This window comes from Bombus fervidus, chromosome 1 (genome assembly GCF_041682495.2).
Source record: "Bombus fervidus isolate BK054 chromosome 1, iyBomFerv1, whole genome shotgun sequence".
Lineage (NCBI taxonomy): Eukaryota > Metazoa > Arthropoda > Insecta > Hymenoptera > Apidae > Bombus > Bombus fervidus.
The window spans coordinates 23,092,749-23,118,402 of record NC_091517.1 but is presented as its reverse complement, the minus strand read 5'-3'; the positions used below and the strand labels follow the sequence as shown (position 1 = coordinate 23,118,402).

The 25,654-nt window shown below is 33.6% G+C and overlaps 2 protein-coding genes across 3 annotated transcripts in view; one reads left to right on the top strand and one right to left on the bottom strand.

Moving 5' to 3' along the window:
• LOC139998290 (dual specificity calcium/calmodulin-dependent 3',5'-cyclic nucleotide phosphodiesterase 1) overlaps positions 1–25,654 on the bottom strand; it is a 99,130-nt gene that overhangs the window by 30,350 nt on the left and 43,126 nt on the right. The gene's annotated exons all lie outside the window — the stretch shown is intronic.
• Positions 5,574–18,352, top strand: Hbg3 (alpha-glucosidase). The gene is made up of 9 exons (XM_072022900.1): positions 5,574–5,730; positions 5,988–6,160; positions 8,786–9,123; positions 11,570–11,695; positions 13,705–14,115; positions 15,525–15,780; positions 16,276–16,471; positions 17,141–17,281; positions 18,170–18,352. The coding sequence occupies exons 2-9, from the start codon at positions 5,992–5,994 to the stop codon at positions 18,252–18,254; spliced, it is 1,722 nt and encodes a 573-aa protein (XP_071879001.1). The 5' UTR covers positions 5,574–5,730; positions 5,988–5,991; the 3' UTR covers positions 18,255–18,352.

The following is a 25,654-nucleotide window of genomic DNA, read 5'->3' as shown; positions in this document are numbered from 1 at the left end:
ACTATACTAAAAGAATACGTTAACTTTCTGATCAAAACGACAGTTCGCTGGAAGTTTAATTTATAAAGCAAACCATTTCAAATAGCTGAAACATTGGGCTTGTAATCAAAATGCAAATTTGATTATTCATCGACGAACGAATGTTGGCGCCATAATCGTGTGGGACTGTGTATCCATAGAAGATACATCAGTAATGTGCTGAAAGGATTACTATTAATCCCTTGTAATAATAATCATAATCGTGACGAGATATTCTAAAGTTAAATAGCAATCACTTTGCCAAATAATATCGAGTAATGTATCCATCAATTATTAATCTGAAATCAGGACGAATAATAAGATCAAACTACCAATGATGCTATAATGTACGATCAGCGTGAATCATAATAAACGTTTCAGTCGCAGTTCTGAAAATACTTGTGATTCTAAGTGTATTATATATTATACGATATAGTTAAGTATATTGTTTTCTTTTACTGCCTGATATTTTTCGAGTCGAACGTTCGGAAAATTGGAATTCTGTTATAGTAAAACTCGAAATACTACGTTCCTAGATTTATTTCAGGCGGATTTCTCATCTTGAAGTAACCACGTCCTATGTCCTTTAACTCTAAGTAATAAATTCTGAGATCACAGGCTCCTTGGATTAATTATGGCGAGTTTCACGACACGATAAATTTGAAGGTTCTACAGCCTCATAGATGCTGTTGTCCAAAGCAGGTTTTATAGCTTCAAGGTAACTCGTTAATTTCTTTACCATAGGTTCTTGTGTGATCTTAGTTTAATGTAGATTCCAAGACTACCAAGGCTTCTAAGTCGCAGATTTCAAACTTCCATGGATAGAGATGGTTACTGTTGCGTCTGACGACTTCTGAGTTATATAAAGCGGTTTCCGCATCTCTGTAGATAGCGAGCTTGCGGTTCCACGATCTCGGGTTGTCCAAGACATTGCTAGGTCATTGTGGTGGTCTGTGGCGTATCTTACCGCTTCGGGTGATACGCGAATGCTTGGCTTTACCACGGAGCAGACCGAGCATTGTCCCGCAATCTCGGCGCCTGACGATCAAAGATTTAAGCAGCGGGGTCGAAGATACGTTGTTTTCTCTCATTCCTGTTTCGTAAACCTTCTGTCGTAAATCCTGAAGTTTATGAAACTGGGAAACTCGTGGGATTTAAAAAATTTCTTAAATATATCAGCTCTCCGAGTTTTCCACGTTCAAAACTTTTAGACTTTTAAGTATAGACGTTAAAAAATATTGATCGACCTCCGTCAATTTCAAAATTAGAAAATCAAATCTCTTTAAGAGACCGGAAGTTTTCAAATCGTTCAATGCCTACCTTTTTAGTTGAAAAATATAGCCAACGATCTTCAACAGATGAACTAAAATTAAACAAGCTAAATTAAGGCTTAAGTGAAACACGATTATGGTTACGCGCGATTCAACAATGCCAATTAAAAATTATCGGTGTCGACACACATGACACAAATTGCTCTATAGTTTTGTACATACACTGTCATAAATACGATATTGCTAAAATATCATCGAATAGGGTGATTCTCTTTCCAGCTTTAATATAACTTCAAAAGTTATATTAAGGTACACCTTTTCTTAAACCACTAAATAACATAAAATTCAGAAAGTCAACAAGATTGTATTCAATATATTTCTCAATTCTAACTTTCAATTCTTTTTCCAGCTATTTATTTTCCCAGAATATGAATCATTATTAACGGGGCAGACTTAAAATTCGATTATTTGTCATTCGCGTTGAGTCATGACTCCTTACTAACGAGTAATTATTATTGTGACGTCTTTTGGGTGCTGCAGATGACACGTCTAGTCTAATTAATTCTCCATTCGTAGAGTTCGATTAAACAGACTCACAGCCAAGGTAAATAAGCTATGAACAGCCCGTTGGATACTCCTTTTGTCGTTGGTGCAAAGGATTGATATATCGCGCAGGTTCGTAACATCTATTAAGCCTTTGTTCCTCTGTTATTATGCTGAATTGATCTCGGTAATGACACTGACGTTCCATCTCCAATTATCAACTTGTAATTTTCGTTTTGTTCAGGAGAGTGTTGGCAATTAATAATATAGGCACGATATAAGTATCGCTTTACCTAAGTTCCATTCTTTTTTTTTCATTTTTCTAATTACACAATTTACGAAAATACGAATTTGCAAAATTATCCGCAGTCCGTGATTATTACGAGATTAAATAATGATGAAATTAAACAATATATATCTTCGTAACGCAGAAAGAAAGAGGAGGAATCACAAAGATAAGAAAAATGACGACTAGTACGCTTATCTGTGAAACATCTGAGTATACTAAACACTGGACAATAAAGGTCAGGTCAGAGAAGGTATTTGCATGAGCGAGATAGTTAAGCGGGGACTTTTGAGGGTATTGCTTTTGCGTGGATGTCTCTGGTGGTCCGCGTATAAGGACACACAGCTACACAGTTATACAAAATGTACTTACACAATCAGTACGCATAATCCAATTGTTGCTTGCAAATATTTGTACCAAACTGCATGTCGTTCGTATATGTACGTTTATTTATGTAGGGAATTAGGTATATATTCTATATATCTAGTCTATGTAGAAGTAGACATTCTATCTACGTGCATAATAGTTTTGCTACATATGTGCATACATAGATATGTAACACTTATTAGAATTATTATCTTGAAAATCTCGTTAAGTTCGTGCGATTTAATCGCGATAGAAAATATTTATATAGTATTACACAGATTTGATTGCCATGATCTCTGTTTCTTTTCTAAATGTATCGGATTACACGTTTACACGGAGATCAACATGCTCTTCAATGTTTTATCAGTTCAAGCTAAGGTATTATCCAATGTAACATTAATATGATCGCGAGTACTGTTTAATTGACCTTGTAAACATGTTGAAAAAATTCCGAATAACCTTAAGCAATGTTCGTTCTATAAAAACATAAATAATATATGAACAATTATGTTACACAGACAAGCAAGGTATTCTGTACGAACAGATAAGCTAAAAAGTAATAATTAATTTACCGTAAATTTCATATATGCTTATTCTTCAGAATTACATATTGTATTTTAGATAACAGACAAATTGTTGGAAAGTAACGTTTAACTTATCGTTAAAAGTACCTCTAATACGGTCAGTTAGATATGTTAAATAGTAAGGAAGGACATAATGAACACGAATACAACGTAAGACTGCTTGTCCATGTATAGTGCAAAATTTAGTAAGCGAAGAACGATATGTCATTCCTTTATTCCTGAAGTACTTTGTACAACACAAAAGCATTACTGTTACGAAATGGAAAATTGAACTTCGACAAGAGAAAAGTGAAACAATTATACAATATAATTGCATTGATGATAAGTATAAACATTATGAGACATTGTCTATAAACCAAATAGTGAGATTAACACAATTGATATAAAGGGTATCCAAGTGTTAGCTACGTAATTAACTGTATCATTAAAACGTTATATATCCAATTCGTTGTTTCATAATTGTACCGACCCACGCAAAGAATGAAAATAAAGTTTATTATCGTCGGAAGATTATTATTTCGTTACGAAATATGATTCTTGCGACTTTGTAATACGAAAAATTTAATGTACAATGCGTATCTCTCGCGGATACGAATTTCCCTTTTGCAATTTTCTTTTCTTTTAGAAATAATACTATGTATACGTTAAGTTTAAACGAATTAAACGAATAAGATTCGTTATCGATACAAAAATACTTAACGCAATTTCTGAACAACGTTGTCGAAATGTACTCTTCTTAATATCTTTCAGATATTATCTCTAATTAATAGGGAAAACAACTTGTAAGTGAGGTGCTCCTAATTTCATTAATTACCAAAATAATCGATATCATTATGATAAACGAACAATAATATTTTTCTAAGATACTGTGTTTACAAAATTAATTCCCACCTGTATGAATTTTCCTTTCCTTTCTCCGTCGTCGACAGAACGAAATTTTAAAGACATAACTCACAGAATTGAAAAAAAATAAAACTCTAATTTGAATAGAATTAACATATCGATTCCTTGGTGAGTTCTACAGCGAATTAGGTTTTAAGATTTTATGATTTCTCGAGTCTAAATTTATGACTTGACACGCGGTGCTAATATAATAAATAATCGGGATTCTCTTAAATCCTGAATTGTCTTATTAGAAACACAGAACGTACGTGTGCTGCTAACGCATCGCATACATCAATGGGTTCTAATGTATTTCGCCACGCTATTGATAATTCTCATCTTAATGTCGTTCCAATTTATGTCGACGAAATCCTCGGATCGCGTAGACCATCGTGTATCATAAATGCTAATTGACTGATTTACAATTTGATCGTACGATAATAATATTTGGATGTCTATAGTACAAAATATATTCAGATCAGATTTATGTGTACATATGTATAAAAAATTCATAGTTTTTAGTTTTTTTTTGTCTACATATACTTATATTTTAGAATATGTGAATATTCGTAGAACTAACAACCTTTGCGATCACGATGAGAAGATTAAAAAAACATTTAATGGGTTGTAGTATCGAATGTAGATAAAATATTGAATATGAATGAGTATAGATGGAAAATAGTTAAAATCTATTTAAAAAATACTACATCTTCTTCTTCTTCTTCTTTTTCTTCCGTGTTTTACGTACATCGACGCAAAGTCATGACCGATGACGTTGCATCTGTACGGCTCTTATTTCTTTTTTGTAATACTAATATCGTAGTAAATTAAAAATCTCATTTAGAAAATGTACATTTTTTATATTTAATATTCATAATAGGCGTGCACTTTGATGTATCAAGCTTCTTAAATTTAATATTATGAGAAATAATAATACTCTCGACGTTAAAGCTGCAGGTTTATCTCTTAAATTAGTATGCTCTTTCATCGGACAAAACAGTGATTTAAATACATTTCACTTTGAAAATAAATCGATGGTCTTGTCAAAGATCATCCTTCTACAAACGAGATATTAGGCATCGGTATTATACGAATATTTTTAACGCGTACTTTTAAAAGCAACGCAAACACCGATTAAACCACACATTTTGTTCGTATTCAAATAGGATCATTCGTAATAGACCACAGATATTTATACAAAACTGCTATATTGTTACGCATACTAAGTACTAAAAGTAGTGGTAATGTTCTACTAATACTTGAAACGCGAAATATTAAGTAAATACAAGTACAATTTTTCAGGATACTCCGATAAATGTATCCAATAGGTGTCCCAATCCTAACCGTAATGTTACGTTTATTGACTGGCGGTATAAGTAAATTATGTTTGGACATTTTCGTTACACAAAGCGAATGAAGAGAAATTCCGACCCTTTTATCGTATAAAGCTTACATTCTAAACATTTTATTAAATGGACCGTGTGGATATCCTTACTTACTTCGATTATTGATGAATTGTGTGTCTCCACGATAAGATGACGTTTCCACTGACGAAAAACAAATCGACCACGTTTCGATAAAAGTTAACAAGGACAAATGATCGTCGAATGTGTGTACCCTGCTACTGAAACTCTAGACAATTATACGTTACATAACAAGAAGTGGTATAAAAGGGAAGCTATCATCCACTACATCGCAGTCGATCGTTATAACGCTGGCGAAATATTCCAAGCGGACATAATCGATCGTGTCTTAATTACTCCGAGTGCCTCAAAATAAGGTAAATAACACCATATCGACACTACAAATTGTACATTGTTAGGCAACATATTGCAAAAAGTAATTTATTCTGAAAAATAACTATTTAAACTTCAATATATATATATATATATCGTGTTTATCGCGAGAACAACCGGAACCGGTATCACGCTACGAATATCGAACTACGTGTTTACGATGTGGTGCAGAGTGCGCTAAGCTCGAAGTCACGCGAATGTTTAGACGACTAATTTCATATTCAACGTTTTGTATGCTTAGGGACATGAGGGCGCTAATAGCATTCTGCCTAACGGCATTGCCTCTGGTCGCTTCATACACATGGACACCGACCGAAAAATATGTGAGCAACAGTTTGGCAAGCGCATCGGTCTATCAGATCTATCCCAGAAGTTTCAAGGACAGCAATGGAGATGGCGTTGGTGATCTTAGAGGTACGTTCCTCTTTTTCCTTGACAATTTCAGTTTTTAGAATGTTCTTGTATTTTTTAATTAGGACTTCCTTTTTTTCTCCATTACTTACGATCCCATCGATTGTTTAATGTACAAAAGCGTTCATATCTCCTTTTAAATGGAATTCTACAATTTTTTATCAACTAATTAATTCTCTACAAAAATGGTACTGAGGTGCTTGAGCCGTTTGGCTCTTGAGAGCCGCTTGAGATGTTTAGTAGTTCAAGAGATATATCAGTTTTAATTTCACGAAATTTAGCGTACGAAAGATAATACGTTCCTCGTACGCAAATTTTTACAAAGTTTTACAAAAGCAAGCATTTTTCGATCCAAGTGCCTCGATACTTTTTTCTTTCTAGGGAATTAAAAAATGTATCGAATGGTTAATAAAAGCTTATAAAATTCCATTTAGAAAATGAGTACAGTGGTACTGTCTCGGTGCATCGTTGTATATTTAAAAAAGTGAAAATTCCTTTCTATCTCTCGCCAACTTATTATTACTCGATGTTAATACGTAATTATGAATATATTAGAAGAGTTTGGAAAACCGTTTATTATTACGTATATAATCATAATCAAGTATACGTCAATCATTTTATTATGTATAGATAATATCTATTGAAAATTTGTGGTCACATAATAAGTATCATCTGTTCGATATATATAATTTTATAAGGTAGAATTTGTGAAATTAATTAATAATATTTACTAGTAATTTATTTTCTCAAAAAGTTTCGATTTATTGAACTTTTATTTTTACTATAGTAATAAAATAATACAGTCTACCGAAGGGAAAATGAAATCTAACTGTTGTAATCGTAGGAAATGATTTTTTACTCAGATAATGTACTGCTAGTTACAAAGGATAATTGAACGCGAAACGTTTGTTACGCGGTTGATCCACATCGGTGTCACGGCTCGTAAACAGATGTGTAATTGCTTTTCTTTTTCGCGTCGTCTTCCGATTTGTTTGCGCGATTATGTAACCACAACGAACAAAGGCAAGCACGGTACGGATGTAATTAACAAGGAAATCTAAAAACGCAAACGTTAGCCGAGAAAAAGGAAAGTGAAGCGCGACAATCGCACGTGGTGAACTCTGCGGAAGAAATTAATGTCGCTTAAACGCGAAAATAAATTTTAACGGAACTTCCGTTGCGTTCGCCTCTTCTGGTCGCTTTGACGCGGCTTAAGAGCGACGTGTTCCGGAAAAGAGTTTCAGCCTTTTTGTAATGCTCGAGCCATTACGAAAGATTTACACCTCTGTGACTTCATGTCGCAAGCAACGTCATTGGAAAATAATTTTCAAGTTCCCGTTAGTTGAAATTTAACGAACACGTTCTCTTTTTATTTTTCTAAATGAAATGTTACATGTATGAAACTTCGACGTATATTTTTCTGCGTTAATTTTTTATTCTATTTATTTTTATTATACGCGGTGGTCGACGAATTGGTTGTCACGATGTTTAAGCTGGTCCTGATAATTCAACGAAGATATTATTTCAAGAAAAAGTCTATTGCTATCAAATGAAGAATTTAATGACGTAAAAAAAATTTCAAAAGTGATTAACATCAAGAATAGAATTTAATAGACATATCGAATTTAGATTACAAATGAAGAGAAAAGGATAATGATTGAAAATCATCGAAGAATTCAGGCATATTTGGGTTAATTTTCAATTCACGAGGCGATAGATAAGAACTGAAAGAATCGATAAACCTTGCCGAATAGATGACATTCTCGATGTCGAACATTCGATATATCGTATTATATTTTTCTACAATGCTCAACTTCTTATTCTACATATCCGAGTAATTTACATTGTTTTCACAAAGTTTAAAAACATTTTATTGTAACTTAAACTTGAGATAAATTTGTTTCAGTATGTCTAAGATCCCTTTTAACCAGCAATAACGATTATAAATGTAGACTGAAATGTTTCTTGTTACAATATTTTCTTGAGATAAAAATCTTCCAAAGGAAAATAAGCTACACTGATAACGAGCAACTGTCAGATAACAAGACCAGAAGGATGTAGGTTTGTACAGTAAAAGAGTCGAGAGTTTGTTAGAAAAGAAGAATCAAGAGAGAAATAATGTAAAAGCATGGAAGATGTTTACTTATACACGAAAAGAAATCAGTAATACCTGAGTTATTAATAAGTATCCTCATTAAATTTTCCTTGTTTCTTAAGAGCAATGTCCTAAAGTTACTAAAACATTCTGCTTAAATGATATGTGGAGTCTTCATTTTTCCAACGTTTCATTTAACGAATGTCACGTTTCAAACGTTAACTTGAATTGCGGAAACATTAGAAATTGATCTCTATGTATATTACCTATAAACAATTCTGCTCGAGGAAACTTTCTTGCTTATAGCTTTTATAATTCTTTCCAGAAAACTTGAAATTAAATAATTTTCGTAAAAGGTACCAAGCATTTCTGTGCAAGGAACTTGAAAACGGTAGCAGATTTATCGTTGCGTGCGTTAATAATTCAATCAAATTTATTTAAAAACACACATTTCGATCAAATTGTCTTCTTTTCGAAGATAATTTATTCGTCGAAAGAATTCGACTAAGAAAACGAGATATTTTCTGTTACAGGTGTCATACAGAAGTTGAATCATCTGGTCGATGCGAACATTGACATAATTTGGTTATCACCCATTTTTAGCAGCCCTATGGTAGATTTCGGCTACGATATCTCAGATTTCCGAAACATCTACCCCACATTTGGTACGATAAAAGATTTGGAAGACCTGATCCGAGAAGCGCACAAAGTGGGTATAAAGGTTTTACTGGATTTCGTCCCGAACCATACGTCGGACCAGCACGAATGGTTCCAGAAGAGTTTGAAGGGAATTAAGCCTTACAGTGATTATTATATCTGGCATCCAGGAAAAGTATTGGAAAATGGCACCCGTGTCCCGCCATCCAATTGGGTAAGTATCATTTAAATTACTTAAAAAACGTTCTTCAACCCTCAAGAACTACGATGGTTCGAATAGGCAACACGCACATTTTATTTGAATATTACTGTTCTGTGATAGTGCCATAGTAAAGTTATTTATAACCACTGCGAATAGTAATATTGTCTATCATTATGTACCATCTGGTTTTTTTTAATTCTTATTATCATAATGATATGCAACCCGTTGAATTTTAAACACATCCGTCGTTCCAGATTTTTCAATTTAAGACTCACCTTTGCGCTCGTAATTTACATTAGAAGACCTCGTGAAATACAACTGCCGGTATTCCTTGCTCGATGCTCGAGCCGCTTTAATTACTCGAAAAAAATTAAATCGCCAGTATTTACATATTTCACGTTCCGACGTATCTCGTTTGTATAGTCGCCCAATGTCCATAAACAGTTACCTAATACTATTTTAATAGAAAAACAGTGAAGCGAGTTTTCGAATTTTTCTACGTCGCATTTTCCGTTAATTGGCGCGGTCGAAATATTTTCACGCGAAACAGTCGTCGATACGCAAATAATATTCATGAGACCTTTTGTATGATTCGTGTAGCGAAGAATTATAAAAAGAATGTCAGCAATGTTAGTAACTGTAAGGGACAAGATATATATAAAAAGGTATAAAAAAATACCTTCGTGCCTTCTTGGTTGAAAAGTTTTACCGATCTCCAGGGTTTCTTACGATTAGGAATGAAGTGCACTCGATAAAAGTTTGAGATAGAGTCTAGTCATTCGATGCTTTCAACAGAGGTGAAAATATGTTATAATTTCATTTAGAAATGGACTTCACGATGCGAGAATGTCTTGTCACGATCCATTAAAGTTAGAGGATAATTACTTTTTAACAATTTCATTGAGAAGAAACCTTGATATTATTTGGTTGTTCGGAAACTTCATAGTGAAATTGATTGTGCCATTAAAGACTAAACGAAACATTTCTAATTAATCAATTGCAGAATCTAATCAAAAGTACTATTTGATTAAAATTAATATTTTGATATTTGATAAAAATTCGTAATGATTAATTCTCTTTCGATTCTATTAAATACAGCGTAGAATATATTCACTGTCAAAAACGTAAAGAAGTTTTCGAATAGCTGAATATAAATGATCTTGAGAAGGCAGAGAAAAATGGAAGTAGAAGTGACAGTAGAAATGATGGCCGACAATTTCGTAAGTTTGTATCAAAACTTTTCCAAAGATTTCACGATTTATGGTAGACTCGTAGTAGGCGAAGAATATGAAATAGTATACTGCATATCAAGAACCTCGGAACAGAAATGGTAAAATATCAAAACAATGTTGCGCGGCGATAGCCTGCAGAAATTTTTGCACATACGCGTTGCTCGTTATTTCCTCGTGAAAAGATCTGTTTATATCCTTTCATCGCCTAAACGATGCTTTTTTCGTCGAAATTTACATTTCTTCTTCGCTTGTAAACGCAGAATGTAATGTAAACTGTAAATGTAAACCATCGGTCGTTTCTATTCTGTCGTTATCGATCGGAAAAGATCGTTCAACAACAACCAAAACTGATACAAATCGATTGGCATCGTTGTTACTTGCAGTTATGAAATTCAATGGCCGTGTCTCGCTTCGAGAGAAAAATAGTCAAACAACGTAGAAATTGAAACTGACAATTAAATCTTTCTTTTGTTGGGCATTTGAAACTTCAATGGCATAAATATTCAGTTACTTTCGAACGATCAACTTTACGATAATTAATTTTAACGATAAGTTCACGATAACGTTCGTTACGATCGTGCAATGCCACTGATCTATCACTGTAACAATTTTAAAAGTAATATTGACCTTTGACATGTTTCACATTGACCAATGACTTTCACTGCGCAGTATCTTTCATTACTTCAAATTATTTAGCGAGCAAGATGATATTGTTATAAACAAAATATTCATTCAGCGATATCGTAATTACTTTCACGTTTTTTGAATAAATTACGCAGCGTTTCGATACATTTCATCTATGTACATATATATTTCTGACATTTTGCGTATCGTTTTAACGATAATAGTCACAATTGCTTTGAACCGGAAGTAACATCGTTCGAAATTAGGAATGAATATTTTTCGAACGTAATTTTGAACGAAATTTCCAGAATTTTTAATTCGTTCTACTTTCAAAATGCGATTCGGAAATTTCGTCAAGTATGACATTTAGAATTCCATCTTTGTTTAAAAATGTAATTTCATGTTCTGAAAAAGGCAAGCTCGCATCACAGCTGAAGACTATGATGTTCACGGCGTTGTCCGAAAAATTTCAATTACTTTTTACACTTAATTTAACTTAATTAAACAATTTTTTAAGCATCCGTTTCGACACAACGTGGTAAAAGCTTATGCAATCTTTGTTCATCCTCTATGCAAATTTACAAACATATATTCTCGCGCAGGTGTCCATTTTCGGTGGATCAATGTGGACATGGCGAGATGAACGTAAGGCGTATTATCTGCACCAATTCACAAAGGAACAACCTGATCTTGACTTCTATAATCCACAAGTGGTACAGGAAATGCATGTGAGTATCGTTTGAAAAGTACATAGTCGTCACAATAGTCGTGTTCCATCGTATTGCTAATCGAATTTCAAACAGCTTCGCATAATACACGTAGGTAATGTGGCAATTGCTCTAATTAGCTTCATGAGTCGTTTATACCTCAACGACTGCCACTTTAGTATTCGTTACTTTCATGAATGAAACGTCAGAAAATCTTTGGAAAAATATTTGAACTTGGCATGGAATCCACGATCGATCCGAATCCATCCAGGATTCCGGCGATGTCTCGTGACTTTTTTTCGGAATTCCGCGGTAAATTTGAATTTTAATGGGCGCAAATTCGTTCGATGAAATTCGACGGACATCGCGAAAACACGGTCGGTTAAATTCAGTCAGCCACGGTTGAAATTCAAGTAGGGCTGTAGCCGCTCGTTCCACTATCCAGCAAAATATAAATCTACGGTTGCGAATGTTATACCTATGTCGGGTTTGAACGACCATGGCTTAAAACATGCGAAATCGAGGGATACCTGGTACTTGCTTCATCGAATTTAAATGAACCGAAGGGAGAAACACGGCGCGATTGCGAGAAAGAAGTTGTAGAATGCACATAAGAACATTATACAGTTAGGTTTTTCAACTATGCTCTAAAAAATATTTCGAATATCAGTCATCTGTAATTAAATGAAAAATTGATCATTTATGATATTCGAATAAGAAATAATATTTATTACAGTGTAATCTCGTTTATCCTTATTAGCTTCAGACGTACGGATTTATAGTTGAGCTTTCGTACATGAAATTATTTATTTGTCCTTTCAAAATTCAAAGACTTTTAGATAATTATACACGTTAGCGAAAATAAAATAATTTATGTTAACTTGTTAATAGATCGATATGACCGAATTGTTTGATATAATAAAAAAGCAAACACGAACGATAGATACAATCGTAAATATTACGCGAGAGCCTCGATAAATGGCAATCTATAATAGAAGTACTCGTGGCCAATTTCGCCGCGAAATCTTTCGGATATCGACGTATTTCTCGCGACCATTGACTAATACGAATCAACCGTACGTTACTATATCTTTCACCTACGATTACCTGTAGAGTCCAACAGTACGATATTGACATTTTAGCGCGGAAATCTAACGAACCCGACATCTTTGTTATAGAAACGTTACGAGTACAAATTTACCAAAGTACCGAACGTACATACGAACATAGAAGTAACAGAATATAACGTGTAGAGACTTGAATTCATGAATAGTCATGTGAATCGGAAATAATAAAAGTATACCAAGGGAAATGTATTGGTACAAAGATAGAAACGAACGAAATCAATCGAATTATCGGATGGTAAGCACGTGTACCTGTCAATTCAGAACCTGACTTATTTAATTTCTCGCGTTGGGAAATTTACAGAATTTACTAAATAAAAAGAATTTTATTTCTTTATATTAGAATCTTTTACGTAGCTGAATACGATCGTAGCTTCGACATACGTATACAGTCGATTTTTATAAAGCAGATTTATTTCCAAGAGGACACGTTTCTGTAAAACAATCATCATCTTATGCTTCTAAAAGCACTTTCCACGGATAAGGAACATTCGTTCGGTTCGTATTTCTCTTTTACGCCAATTTGTTTTCGTCTTTTTCTCTGGCTCAACGTAATCGTTTCGCTGAAACAATTCGGCGGACTATATGGCTTTCAAGAGTACGACACGGTCATTAATATAATCGTCGATGGGAAAAACTTTGAATTCGTAAAAAGTTTCATCGTCGTAGCTGGACCAAACGATAAAAAACAATGTAGAAATTAGAAATATGATTTATCATGATTTTTATCTGTGATCTACATGCATAATATATATATTATCTCAACACGTAATAATATTTAAGATTAACATATATATATATATATATATAATAATATTTTCGTTCTTAGATACGTAAAAACACTATTTCCAATGATATATTTCTCAAATAACATGATCTAACTCTGTGCTTATTGATATATTACAGGAAATTTTGAGATATTGGTTGAAGAAAGGCATCGATGGTTTCAGAGTAGATGCCTTGCCATTTATTGCCGAGGACATGAACTTCCCAGATGAACCGTTGTCAGGTAAAACCAACGATTCTTCTAGCCCTGACTATACCGATAGGATATATACCATGCATCTGCAAAAAGATTACGAATTAATCCCTGGATGGAGAAACGTCTTGAATGAATTTAAACAACCAAAATACATATTCACCGAGGCATACGCGAACACGTCGGCAACGATGAAGTACTATAAATATGGAACAGACTTCCCCTTCAATTTTGACCTGATTCAACACGTCAATTCGTCAGCGAACGCAACAACCTTAAAATCTGTGGTTGATAATTGGATGAAGAACATGCCGAAAGATAGCATTCCTAACTGGGTGGTAAGTTGCTAATATTTTCAGAAAATTGATTAACATATTTAAGAGAAATTTTAAATTGGATTTATAATTAATATTGCTTGATCGTCGCTATCATTCATTCTATTAGATTGTCATTTGTCCCCATAAAACTTTACACACATAGTTTCTTCAAAATATTGTACATTCGGTCAAAATAATTTCTACATGGTTCGACGCGCTTTATCAATGTCTAAGTGATTTTATCATTTCAAATTTATCAAAATTATTAGTATTGAAGTTCCAAATTTTCTCAACTGGGATTATCACAGTTCGCAGTTTCTTTCAAAATAATTCATCCACCGAAAGATTGTCTGGCTGGAATATAACAAACTTACAGCGTTTACCACCTTCGTAAATTTAGAGGAAGAATACGCGAGGAACACTATTGTACGATCAGGAAAAATTATCTATTTATATACTATACATTCGTACTTTTCAATCATAATCTAGTTAACCCTCATAATCGTAATTCTATCTTATGGTAGCATTAAAATTACAAGAAAGTATCCTATCGCTTCTAGATTATTTCAAGAAGAATTTCATTAGAACAGTTGTTTTCTTAAAATTTGTTTAGCACTTATATCGTTTATTATTTCTATAACTAGTTCTCCTTTTATTTCAATAATTTTACTCCTATCATATTCGCTCATATCGCACTTTTCGCAAAATTTCGAATATCTTCTCTTCAAAATTCGTAACAGGATGACAAACTTCCATGTTGGCATTTCTGTGTTCTCACTCACTCGCGCACACACACGTACGCGCGCGCTCATACAATTGTGGATTTTAGTTTCTGCAAGCTCGGCGAGGATCTGGAAAATTTTCTTCGCCAAAGCCTTCCTCGATTCACTTCTCTTCGTCTATATTTGCTTGCCGGGAAGTTGAACGACGTGATTGTAAATCGAAGGAAAATTAAATTACCCTGGAAGCAAACGCACGCAACTGGTCGAACGTCGTTCGATTGGAAAAATGGTTGATAGCACCTAACTGTTTCGAATTCGAGGCTGCGCGATTGAACGGCAGAGGCAACGCGTGAACGAGCTTGAAAAATGTCCACAAAACGCCTGGAAGAGAACGAAACGAGCCTCTTTCCGCTCGCGTTCTTCGAATTCCACGAGCGCATCGAGCTTTTGTCGAGCTCGTGTGTGCATCGGGCATTCGATCGGAAACCTAAAATTTCAAGCCTTAAAATCGATATTTCTATGTCGAGGAAAATCAACAAAAAGCGTTTGTTGGAAGAAATAAGGCGATCAAGGAGAAAAGCAGAAAATCCCCAAACATATGTGTTTAAGCTAAAATATCATCAATTCAATACGATTACCGTTAGTTTAAAAAAAAAAGATAACGATGGATATTTTAAATTTTTGAATACCTTAAAATTTTGCGTGCAGGTCGGAAACCACGATCAAAGACGATTGGTATCGAAATTAGGAGAACCACGAGCTCGTGCCCTCACTGTAATGACGCTTCTGTTACCTGGCGTAAGTGTGACGTATAACGGTGACGAAATCGGTATGTCGGACACTTGGATCTCTTGGGAAGAGACACAGGACCCGCAGGCTTGCTTGGCTGGTATACTAAAATACAATACTTCGTCTAGAGATCCCGCGAGAACACCGTTCCAATGGGATGACTCCGTTTCTGCCGGTGAGTTTCCAATAAGATATAACTTTCACGCGAATAAAAAAATTTTCAAACGAGCCTCGATTTTCACATTTTTAACCCTGGTACGTTTGTCGAATCATTTTTTGAGGTATCATTTCTCCATCGTGCCATAACATGTTTCACTCTCACAGATGAAACTATTTCATTCTATATCTATCAGTTATCTTAAAATCAATTTCATCTTGTCACAGTAACAAAATAATAATACATAATGTAGTAATTGTTCATCAACGCATAATTATTACTCACGATACGATAGAGGAAATGTTATCTTTTGAAAAATGCGAATTGTAGATTGTATCCTTTGTCTGTACAAATATCACAGATACTGGTACGTTTGAGATAAACCTCGTGTGAGATTTCAAAAAAGCTCGCTCCAATTCCAGAAACTCTGGTTAACTAACTACAATTAATTGATTAAAAAAAGAAAAAGAAGCAATAGTCGCAAAAACTATAACCAAGTATTTCGATCTGCAGGATTCTCCACGAATTCCACTACCTGGCTGAGAGTCAACGATAATTACAAGACTGTCAATCTGGCTGCCGAAAAGAAGGACAAGAACTCGTTCTATACCCTCTACAAGAAAGTCTCAACGCTGAAGAAGTCACCGTACCTTAAAAAGGCCGACTTAACTACGAAGCTGTTGAGTGAAAACGTTTTTGCATTTGCCAGGTAAGGATAGTGTACATGTAAATCAAGATGATACTACGACGATTCATATCACGATTCACTCGTCGAATATATTGCTAAACGCGAGAAAATTATGATTAATAGCGTGGCAGTATGTATTTATACTATTACTTATAAATGTTCAAATATTTTGGTCGATTTGTAATTAATGCTGAATTAATAATTAGCAGTAATATTTACTAATTTTCATAGAATTGCCAGACTATACGATTGGGTCGTCTATTAAAAGACAAGAAGAATATATTTCAGTATTTACTATGTACACTACTACATTTGCTACTTAAAATTTACTATTTAAATATCACAGGTTCTATTAACTTCGGAAGTCTTTCTGCAACATTAAGAATCTTCTTCGTCAGGCTTATAATTCAGAAATTAAAGAATCTGAGAACAAAGAGCTTGCCAAATAACAAAATAGTTTGCAAACGCCAATCTGCCATGCATAGCTTCGATGATTATAAAATATAAAATTCTTGAGGTTTAATTTATTCATTTAATCGATACATTTGATCTGTACAAGTACCTTTGTACAATAGCGTACAGTTGCTTGATCGCGATCATTGGCGTTTGCAATACGATGAGTCATGGTACTAAGAATGCCTTCGTTTCTTAACGATACACTGTATATATGGAATATCATAATTTTTTCAGGGAAACCAAGAAAGATGGATCTGTCTACACAATAATAAACTACTCGGATGAGGACGACGTAGTGGATTTGTCAGCATTCCAAAACGCACCGAAGAAATTGGATGTGTTTTACGCTACTGCTAATTCTACTATGCTTTCTACGTGAGTGTACAATTTCTCCAATTTTATTTATCTAAATTGCTTCGCTGCCATGACAAATTTATGCAATTGCGTCGAGTATCGTTTCATAGTTTCCTTCCTTTCTCCAACACGGTGGAAGATGTGAAAAGCAGTGGAAATAATTCGCAAGCTGTAACGTCGTTGTTCAAATTGAAAGAAAAAGATAAAGAAAAGGTAGAAGGGGAACGAATGAGACAGAAAGATGTCATCAATTATTTGAAGAGAAATTGCATATTTAACAGTAATTGATTAAATAAGCAACGTAACATCGTTCAAATTTGTTGAGATTCGAGAATAAAAAGATTTACTTAATCCTTGCTGCGTTCCTTTAATCATTTTCGATTCAATTGTACTTTTCTAATGTTTAAAGGTATCTCAAGTTCGAAGAAAATACGAAAAACTGCTGATTTATATTAAACAATTTTATGTTAAACGTTTTCTTGAAACGTTTGAAATATTTTCTGTTCCCTAAAATGAAAGCAAGATTGTAATATGAAAATCCGAGGAGCGCAGTTGGATTAAGTGACTCTCACGTTATTCTGTTCCCTGTTAAATTCTTAATCCCATAGAATTATTTCATGTTTCTGCTATCATGTACTGTTTTTTTTTTCTTTTTTTTTTTTCTAATTAAATTATCCTATTACTTGCTACCTTGTTAAGTAGAAACGTTTATTTCGACATCTTATCAAATTAGTTCTTTGCTTGACTATATTTCTTTCTTTTAAATTAATTTCCATTTTATTATATATAAATTTCTACTGCATTATTTTTAGAAACGATGTCTTTAAATTGATGCTTTAAAAATCCGTTTATTAAACATTGTTGCGATGATATTAATTTTGTAAATTTGTTTGTTTGTTGGGAATATAGATACAAGGTCAAGGACATCAAGAAAGTATCGGTTCCTGCCACGGCAGTGATAATCCTTACTACCCCAGATGCCAAATTGAAGTAAATCTAAATCTACAACAGATCCTCACTGTTTTTAGATTCACATATCAATATGTACCTCTAAATATCAATAATTTAAAAATATAGATTTTCTCTCGCAAATCGTTGTATTTACATCTTACTCATACCCTTTTGACATGCATAGTTTTAAAATGTACGCGCCGATACAACAATATTGCATATAACGATAGTACAATGGCCAACGTTTCGAAAATAATCCAGTTACAATAACTTATCGTACAGCCACGATTTGACGACCATTAAACTTATCATTGCCTATCGTGATTATTATAAAAATATAAATCCTGCTATTAATCGTGAGACTGAGTGGAAAAGCGATACGAGTGCGTTTTTCCAAGAAACGAGATAAGTAGGGAAGACAATAGGTACAGATTTATTTAAAAAGATATTGTTATGGATAGTCTGCGATCGCTTACGCTTTCATTGAAATGTATTTTTAATTTAAATTAATTAGTTAATTTAAATCAAATAATATAAAACTTTCATTGAAAAATGGAAAAATATATAGGGCTCGCGCAACATAAAGAAATATATCAAATAAACTACTCGTTAAAATATTTCTTAGGTGAAACAGATCTCCACTTATATACTCGTAAAAGTTTTTCTTCGTGAATGTTCAAATACTTTCGATTTCTCTGCTAAAACTCAACTTTGGTCAAAATTTCCTCAGATTCAAAATGTTCTTACTCGTATCGCTTGCCCTTTGAATCTTTTAATTGTTTTTCAAATGTCTCCGACCAAAGTCTATTAAATCAAAAACCTTCGAATTCCAAACTGTCGACGTGCTAAAAAGCCAACGTTCACGTCGAAACATTCACCGAGGAGACAGCCACGGGTTAAATTGGCCGAAATTCACGATACGAATCGAGGACCAGATTCGATTAACCGGCCTTTCACTTTTTTTTACCCGAAGGTAAAACTGGCCTAAGAGCGTGAACGGAAGCGACCGCGTATCGGTTCCACCATCGATGTGGCCACGTCAATCAGCTTGCCAATTATAATCGTCGCTGGATATCCATGGTGGATTTCGTGTTTCAGCCCGTAAGAATTTCACTCGTCGACTTTCGCAAAATTCCTGACCGATCGAGAGGCGGTCGTGGTCGCTGCTTTGGGGCATTTCCTTCAATTCACCGTTAAAAAATTCGCCGTTCGAGCTTCATTCCGCATGCAGGCCGGGTGAAACAACCGGCGAAATTGGGTGCTCGAAAACGCGCCATCGTTTCGACGAAGAAAGCTGTCCTAAAGCGAACACGCTCGAGTAGGAAAACGAACGAAACTTTTCAAATCGATCGAAATTCGTATATCTATATCGACGTATCGTGTCGCTGTTTGTCGTTGATAGCGGCATAATTCAAAACACGTAAATTTTAGAGGATTTATTTAATTTACAAAGAAATCTTCGTGAGTCATTTCAACGACACTGTAAGGCTGACTTAACACAAGGTATGCCACTGTTTGCGAATGCAGTACAACCTTCCACTTGTAGCGTCACAAAACAACTGAAGATAAGCCGGTGTTGTTGTAAGACTAAGACCACGTTGGTAGTGACATTTGCAATAATATTGCATTCTGATGCAAAGCTGATGGAATTATAAATATACCGTTTTACATGATAAGAGTACAAACATAATGTAAACTCGGTAACAGTGAATTTGAAATACTTTCAGTCGTGTCACTATCACTGCCGAGCAGCGATATTATAATTCTATACTGGGTGTTTCTAACTTTTCGCAACAAGGTGTTCCATTCTTGCGTATAACTTTTTAATACAACTCTTGGCCAATTATATTTATACAATATTCTGCTCTTCTTTATACATACACAGCTTTTATGCAAACAATTTGGCCGATTACGCTTAATATAAATAATTTTAGCTAGATTTCAGAAGATTCGACAATTCCCTCTTAATTTTCTTACCATAACGTAATATATACTTTGTTTCAGATACCGTATCGCTGATCTGAATTTGTAAAATGGCTTGTTTCCAACTACTTTTTGAACATACGAAGATAAGATCGTAAAAAAAAAAAAAAAAATGACGCAAAGAATGTCCCAATTTTGGGCCTGGATTTTCCCGAAACTCTTATGTAACTTGTCTGTGCAGCGAAAGACGTAACGTTCGTTCGTCATCGCAACTTCAACGTGTATGTATCAAAGTTTCCTATGTATCGAGCTGCCGTGACTGTTTGACTCTTTAGAATTGCTTCTTATGTTTTATGAAACGAGTTCTTCCCTCTATATTCATTTGCACCAGAGAAACTTTAAAAGAGAGAACAGACCAGAATCGCAGAAAGAAAAATTTACTTTTTATTCTAATACAGACAAGTATACCTTTAAAATAGAAGGTGTCGTAATTAGGATGAGTCGTAGGACGAAATGAAAATCACAATTAGGGCATTTTAGAGTTATACACGCGTGCTGTTTCGTTGAAGGAAAATTAACGTTGAAGACGTAAAAATTTAATAATGCAAGCGACATAGTAGATTCTTTCTTTCGTGCAAATGCATTTGGAAAACGAACACAGAGAATTTTGGAAGCAAGTCGCTGCAACAACCGATTCGATCTTGGAATCTAGACGATGCAAAGAAAAACGACGTTTGCATGCGAATTTCGTTTCATTCCTCGCGCGTACACATTTTTTACATTGCAACGAATCGAGTATTTATCGATCGTATCGATCCTTTCTCCCTATCGGAATTCTTAAACTTTCGACGAGAAATTAAACTAAACGGTGAAAATTAAAAGCTAGTTCAATAGTAACGTTTACAAGAAAATGTGGAACATGTTACGACTGAGATATTTACATCAACGTTAATGAACAGATAAACCTTAAATATTTATTTCACTTAAGAATTGTTACGAGTACTTTGTATATTTTATATATTTTCGTACCTTTGACTTTCACATAAATGCAGAAAAATCTGCACATTCTACTTATTAATAACATAATAAATTATTCGTCGTAAAATAAATATTCACTACCTTTATTAGCATACGCTTGTCAAATCGAAAATTTTCTCATTCAGAAGCTAAAATTCGTCAGCCAGAGATAAAATCATGCGCGATGCTCCAATACTTTCGCTTAAATTCTATTTCGTGTAACAGGATCACCTGTTTATCCTTCTGCTCTTCGGCTAAAACGTAAAAAATATCACTGTTCGCTACGAATGGTTTGTATGGGACGTAATCCCGCACGTTTATACGGTTTTCTGATTTTTACCAACTTTCAGTACGCTGCTTGATAAACTTACGTCATTTACCAAAATATTCATATGTGCTGGTGGATTATGTTTTCGATGTATGTATTTCTCGATTGTTTTCGATATCTACTTTATATCAACGAAGATTGCGCGAAGGATACGATAAGATAAAATATCGTCGAATCAACGAAAAGTAACAATTCCGGAAATTTGTATTTTTTTCGTGAGTAAACGAAATACTACCAGGCACAAGTATTTTGACACATTGTACAATTTAATCGAAATATTTATGTTTTCGAAATATTTCTAATTAATAATTATTAAACATTTTCTAATTAATATTTTATACTTTCGAAATTATAAGAAGAGAACGGTTCCCTATTGTTAATTCTTTACCTATCGTACCAAGTTCAAACTAAAACAAAGAATATGCTTGCAGCTTCATGATTATTTACGACGAATGGTTGATACTTTGCAAGATTTGTATCTGTTTTCTATGACACACGTACTATAGACCTGTACATTGATCTAATAGATCGTTGTCTATACAGATAATTTTCTTTTTGTTTCTTTCCGACAAAAGCAAATATTAAATAAATCGTACTTTATACGTTTCAGCAATTAATTTTTATAAGTGTCATTGCGTGTTTGTTCGATTTCGTCATTTCGATATAACATCCACTTTAAAATTATTGTATATTTCTTAGAAAACTATAATAAAAAATTGTGTAATTCCGTTATACCTTTAATTCGTTTGTGCGATTTTTATCTCTTTTATATCTACATATGAATATCATTTCATATCTCGACCACGCATGAGTATCGTGTACATGATATTCCATTTTCGAATTTTCGAAATACAATCTACCATAACCCGTGATAAGCACCGTGATACCATTATACTTTTAATAGCGGTAAAACATTTGAATGTCGTGCTCAGAATGCTATCACAAACTTTCTAGGATCATTGAAACTATGATCGCTATGTTGCAAATTTGCTGATGTCGAATAAATTATTTTGTCCTTTACATTCGTGCGTTTTAACAACGTTCTATTCCTAAAATTATTTTAATTTCAATTACGCTTGTATAGTACGTATCCGATTGCGAGATAATAGTAAGGAAAATTATTTGAAAAATCATTTCAGGAAATATTTATTCAAAAGTATAAATGCTAACTAAAATAAAAACTTATTTCGTTCGACAGTTAAACGATAAAATCATTCGGAGTTATCAACGCGATAACCGTTTAAATAATCATTTTTCAAATATTTTACCAAAATAATGCTCAAGCCTAATATAAATGTATAAGTCAATATCGTACACGTAAAAGTTGCTAAATATCAGATTGTTCCAATGATCTTGTCCATTAGAAACACTGTAAAAATTATATTCCTGGAAACATCTCGAACGGTACATTTTCCACCATCGTATATTTACTGTCTTTTATTTGAAATGTTCAAAGAGCATCTTATAGAAATTGAAAGAATAAAGCTTATACGTATCTCGTCGTTAATAATTTAAAAATAGTATCTTGCACAAGTATGGTTAAGTATTACATCAGCAGTGTGTTTTAAAACCAATAAACTTACTACATTTCTGCGTTAATAAGAAGGGGAGAAGCGTAAAATCTATATAGGGTGTATTCTAGGTAATAAGAGCCAAGATAGACGAATAAATATGCTTGCCACGTGTTCTTTTAGTATAGAATTTTAAGATATAGACTGCAGACTGACGTCATCTTTATCATTAGACTACACATGTGTACATATATATATATATATATATATGTGTGTGTGTGTAGATTTTTTGAATATAGCTAAAGAAATGCAAGATAGATTTATTTCACACACTAAATATAATCAATATTGTAGAATAGTATTTTACTTTAAATATTTTATATATCGTTGCATATCGTATATACACCCGTTTGAAAGTTTGCAGCACAATTTGCTTTTCGAATGGAACAACTGTTTTTGTACATTTTCCCGAGGAAGAAGAAATATCATCGTTAAAACGTTAAATTTTTAAACAGGATCCCACAGTTACAGTTTCAATACTGTAAAGGAGTAATATTACGAATAAGATATTTGTTTACTTAAGGAAGCCATTATTTCCGTTGAAATCCTAACATGTGGCAAACTTTAAAACGGCAAACTCTAATATACATTTCTAGACTTTTCTATATATTATCGCACTTTTATATTGCCCATAAACATACAACTATTCACAGTTTAATCAATTCGTAATATTCATTGCGGATACTGTTGATTGATTGTCTGTATTGATTGATCTATCTGATACCAATTATCTTTCATAGGATTTGTTATAAAACCACTTCTGGCAAATATCATTGGATCTGATTGCCAGTTTAAAAAGTTGAGTTATTGTAACAGCAAGTAATTTGTTTCAGAGTATAATATGTTTTTGCTTCGGCTCCAAGATCGGTTGTTAAAGATAACTACCACCTTCTGAATTACGTATTAAAGAAGAATAGCGACAAAAACTTTTACTCTTTCTCTCTTTCATCTCAGTTTTGTGTTTCATTCGATTGAGTCATAAGCAATTACCGTTTTTATACACGAACTGCATTTCTCTTTTGAAGAAGCTCGGAATATAATTTAACGCCCGTTATAAAATATAACTTTTCCTTGTGTATTTAGTAACTTGACGTTTCTTATGTAAAAAAATTTGTTCATTTTGACGAAAAGAAAATTTATATAAAATCTTGTACACGATCGTCGTTATCGAATTTTGGTCCATTTAACGTTTAATTTGTGATCCTCGGGTTTAGGTTCGTTTCCAAGGCTGATCGTGTACGTTCAGGACGAAACACTAATTAACAAAAGAATCATCGAAAATTCTTTTTTCGATAATCGCCGTATATTATCATTAATTTTAGGATTCTTAGTCGTACAAAAAATTATATTATTATTTGATCTACAACTGCTTGATCTGTAAACACTGATCGTTGTTCTTAATAATATTACGATAATGTAGCAACGTGAGTTGAAGTAATTATTAAGATACTTTATCGATGTGAAATTATTGTTTACTTGACGCAAAAGATTCTTTCAAGTTTCTACGCTTGTTTTCATTAGTCAAGCGACTCGATTTTAAGTTGCTTGAAGTAACTCGATTAATCCGAGGTAGACTTTTTAAAAATAACATAATCGTAACTAAGAACTGGAAACTAAAAAAGTTCATAACCGTCCATCTGTATGAACAGCTACTTATAACTAGATGTCTGTGCAATTTCATATCTTTATGATCGTACAGGAATAGAATCTAAATAAAGGCTTGTTTTACACAGTGAATATTATAGTAATCGCATTATCTTGGATATGTTTACGCGGTTAAATTTACCATAAATTCATAAACAGCCGCATTCCTCTTGCAACTGATATCAACGACAGAAATTAAAATAAAGTAGCATTTTGCTAGTGAATTTGTATAACGAGTCTTTCTCACCGTACGTTCTAATTGTTTGCTACTTGTCTATGTTCGTAAAATTCAACAATTGCAAATATTCTTCTCAATTTTGACCCGAGATTCGTTGGTTGCAATAGAAAACATCTTCTTTCGTTGCAATATGTACAGATGAAACTTTGGTACAACTTCGAATTACCCACCGCGCAAAAAGAGCTGCCAACTTCTTCTCTCGTTCTTTGCCGCTTTCAACAATTTTCTTGGCACACGCCAACAAGGGCAAGTTTTATAAAATCTCCGCGCAACACAACTTTTCTTTCGAATTTCGCGGAATCCCGCTTCGAATCTCCTGTTTCCTCGTCGCGAAATTTAGCGTAAGGCGGGCGACTAAAATTCTCAGAGTCATGCACAATGTGAAGCTTATTCGACTTTGCAATTGACGTAACAGTCACAGGTTAACAGCCTTCAAACTTTCTAACGTTTCAAACATCTTACATACTTCGTATCTAATAATGTCTCAATTTTTTATTTTTAAAACTAATTTTTAAGATATCTAATAATAATAATCTCTAAATGTTTAACGCTAGAACTACGGATAATTAACACGAAGCTATTTTTACCAAAATCATTGAAAATGACTGGTCTTTAAAAAATACGTAATAATAGAATATTTTTATATTTATTGATTTATTACTTTTTTACAAAAGGAATTCCATGTTATGTAGTAGATTTTTGGTATTATTAATCCATCCGGG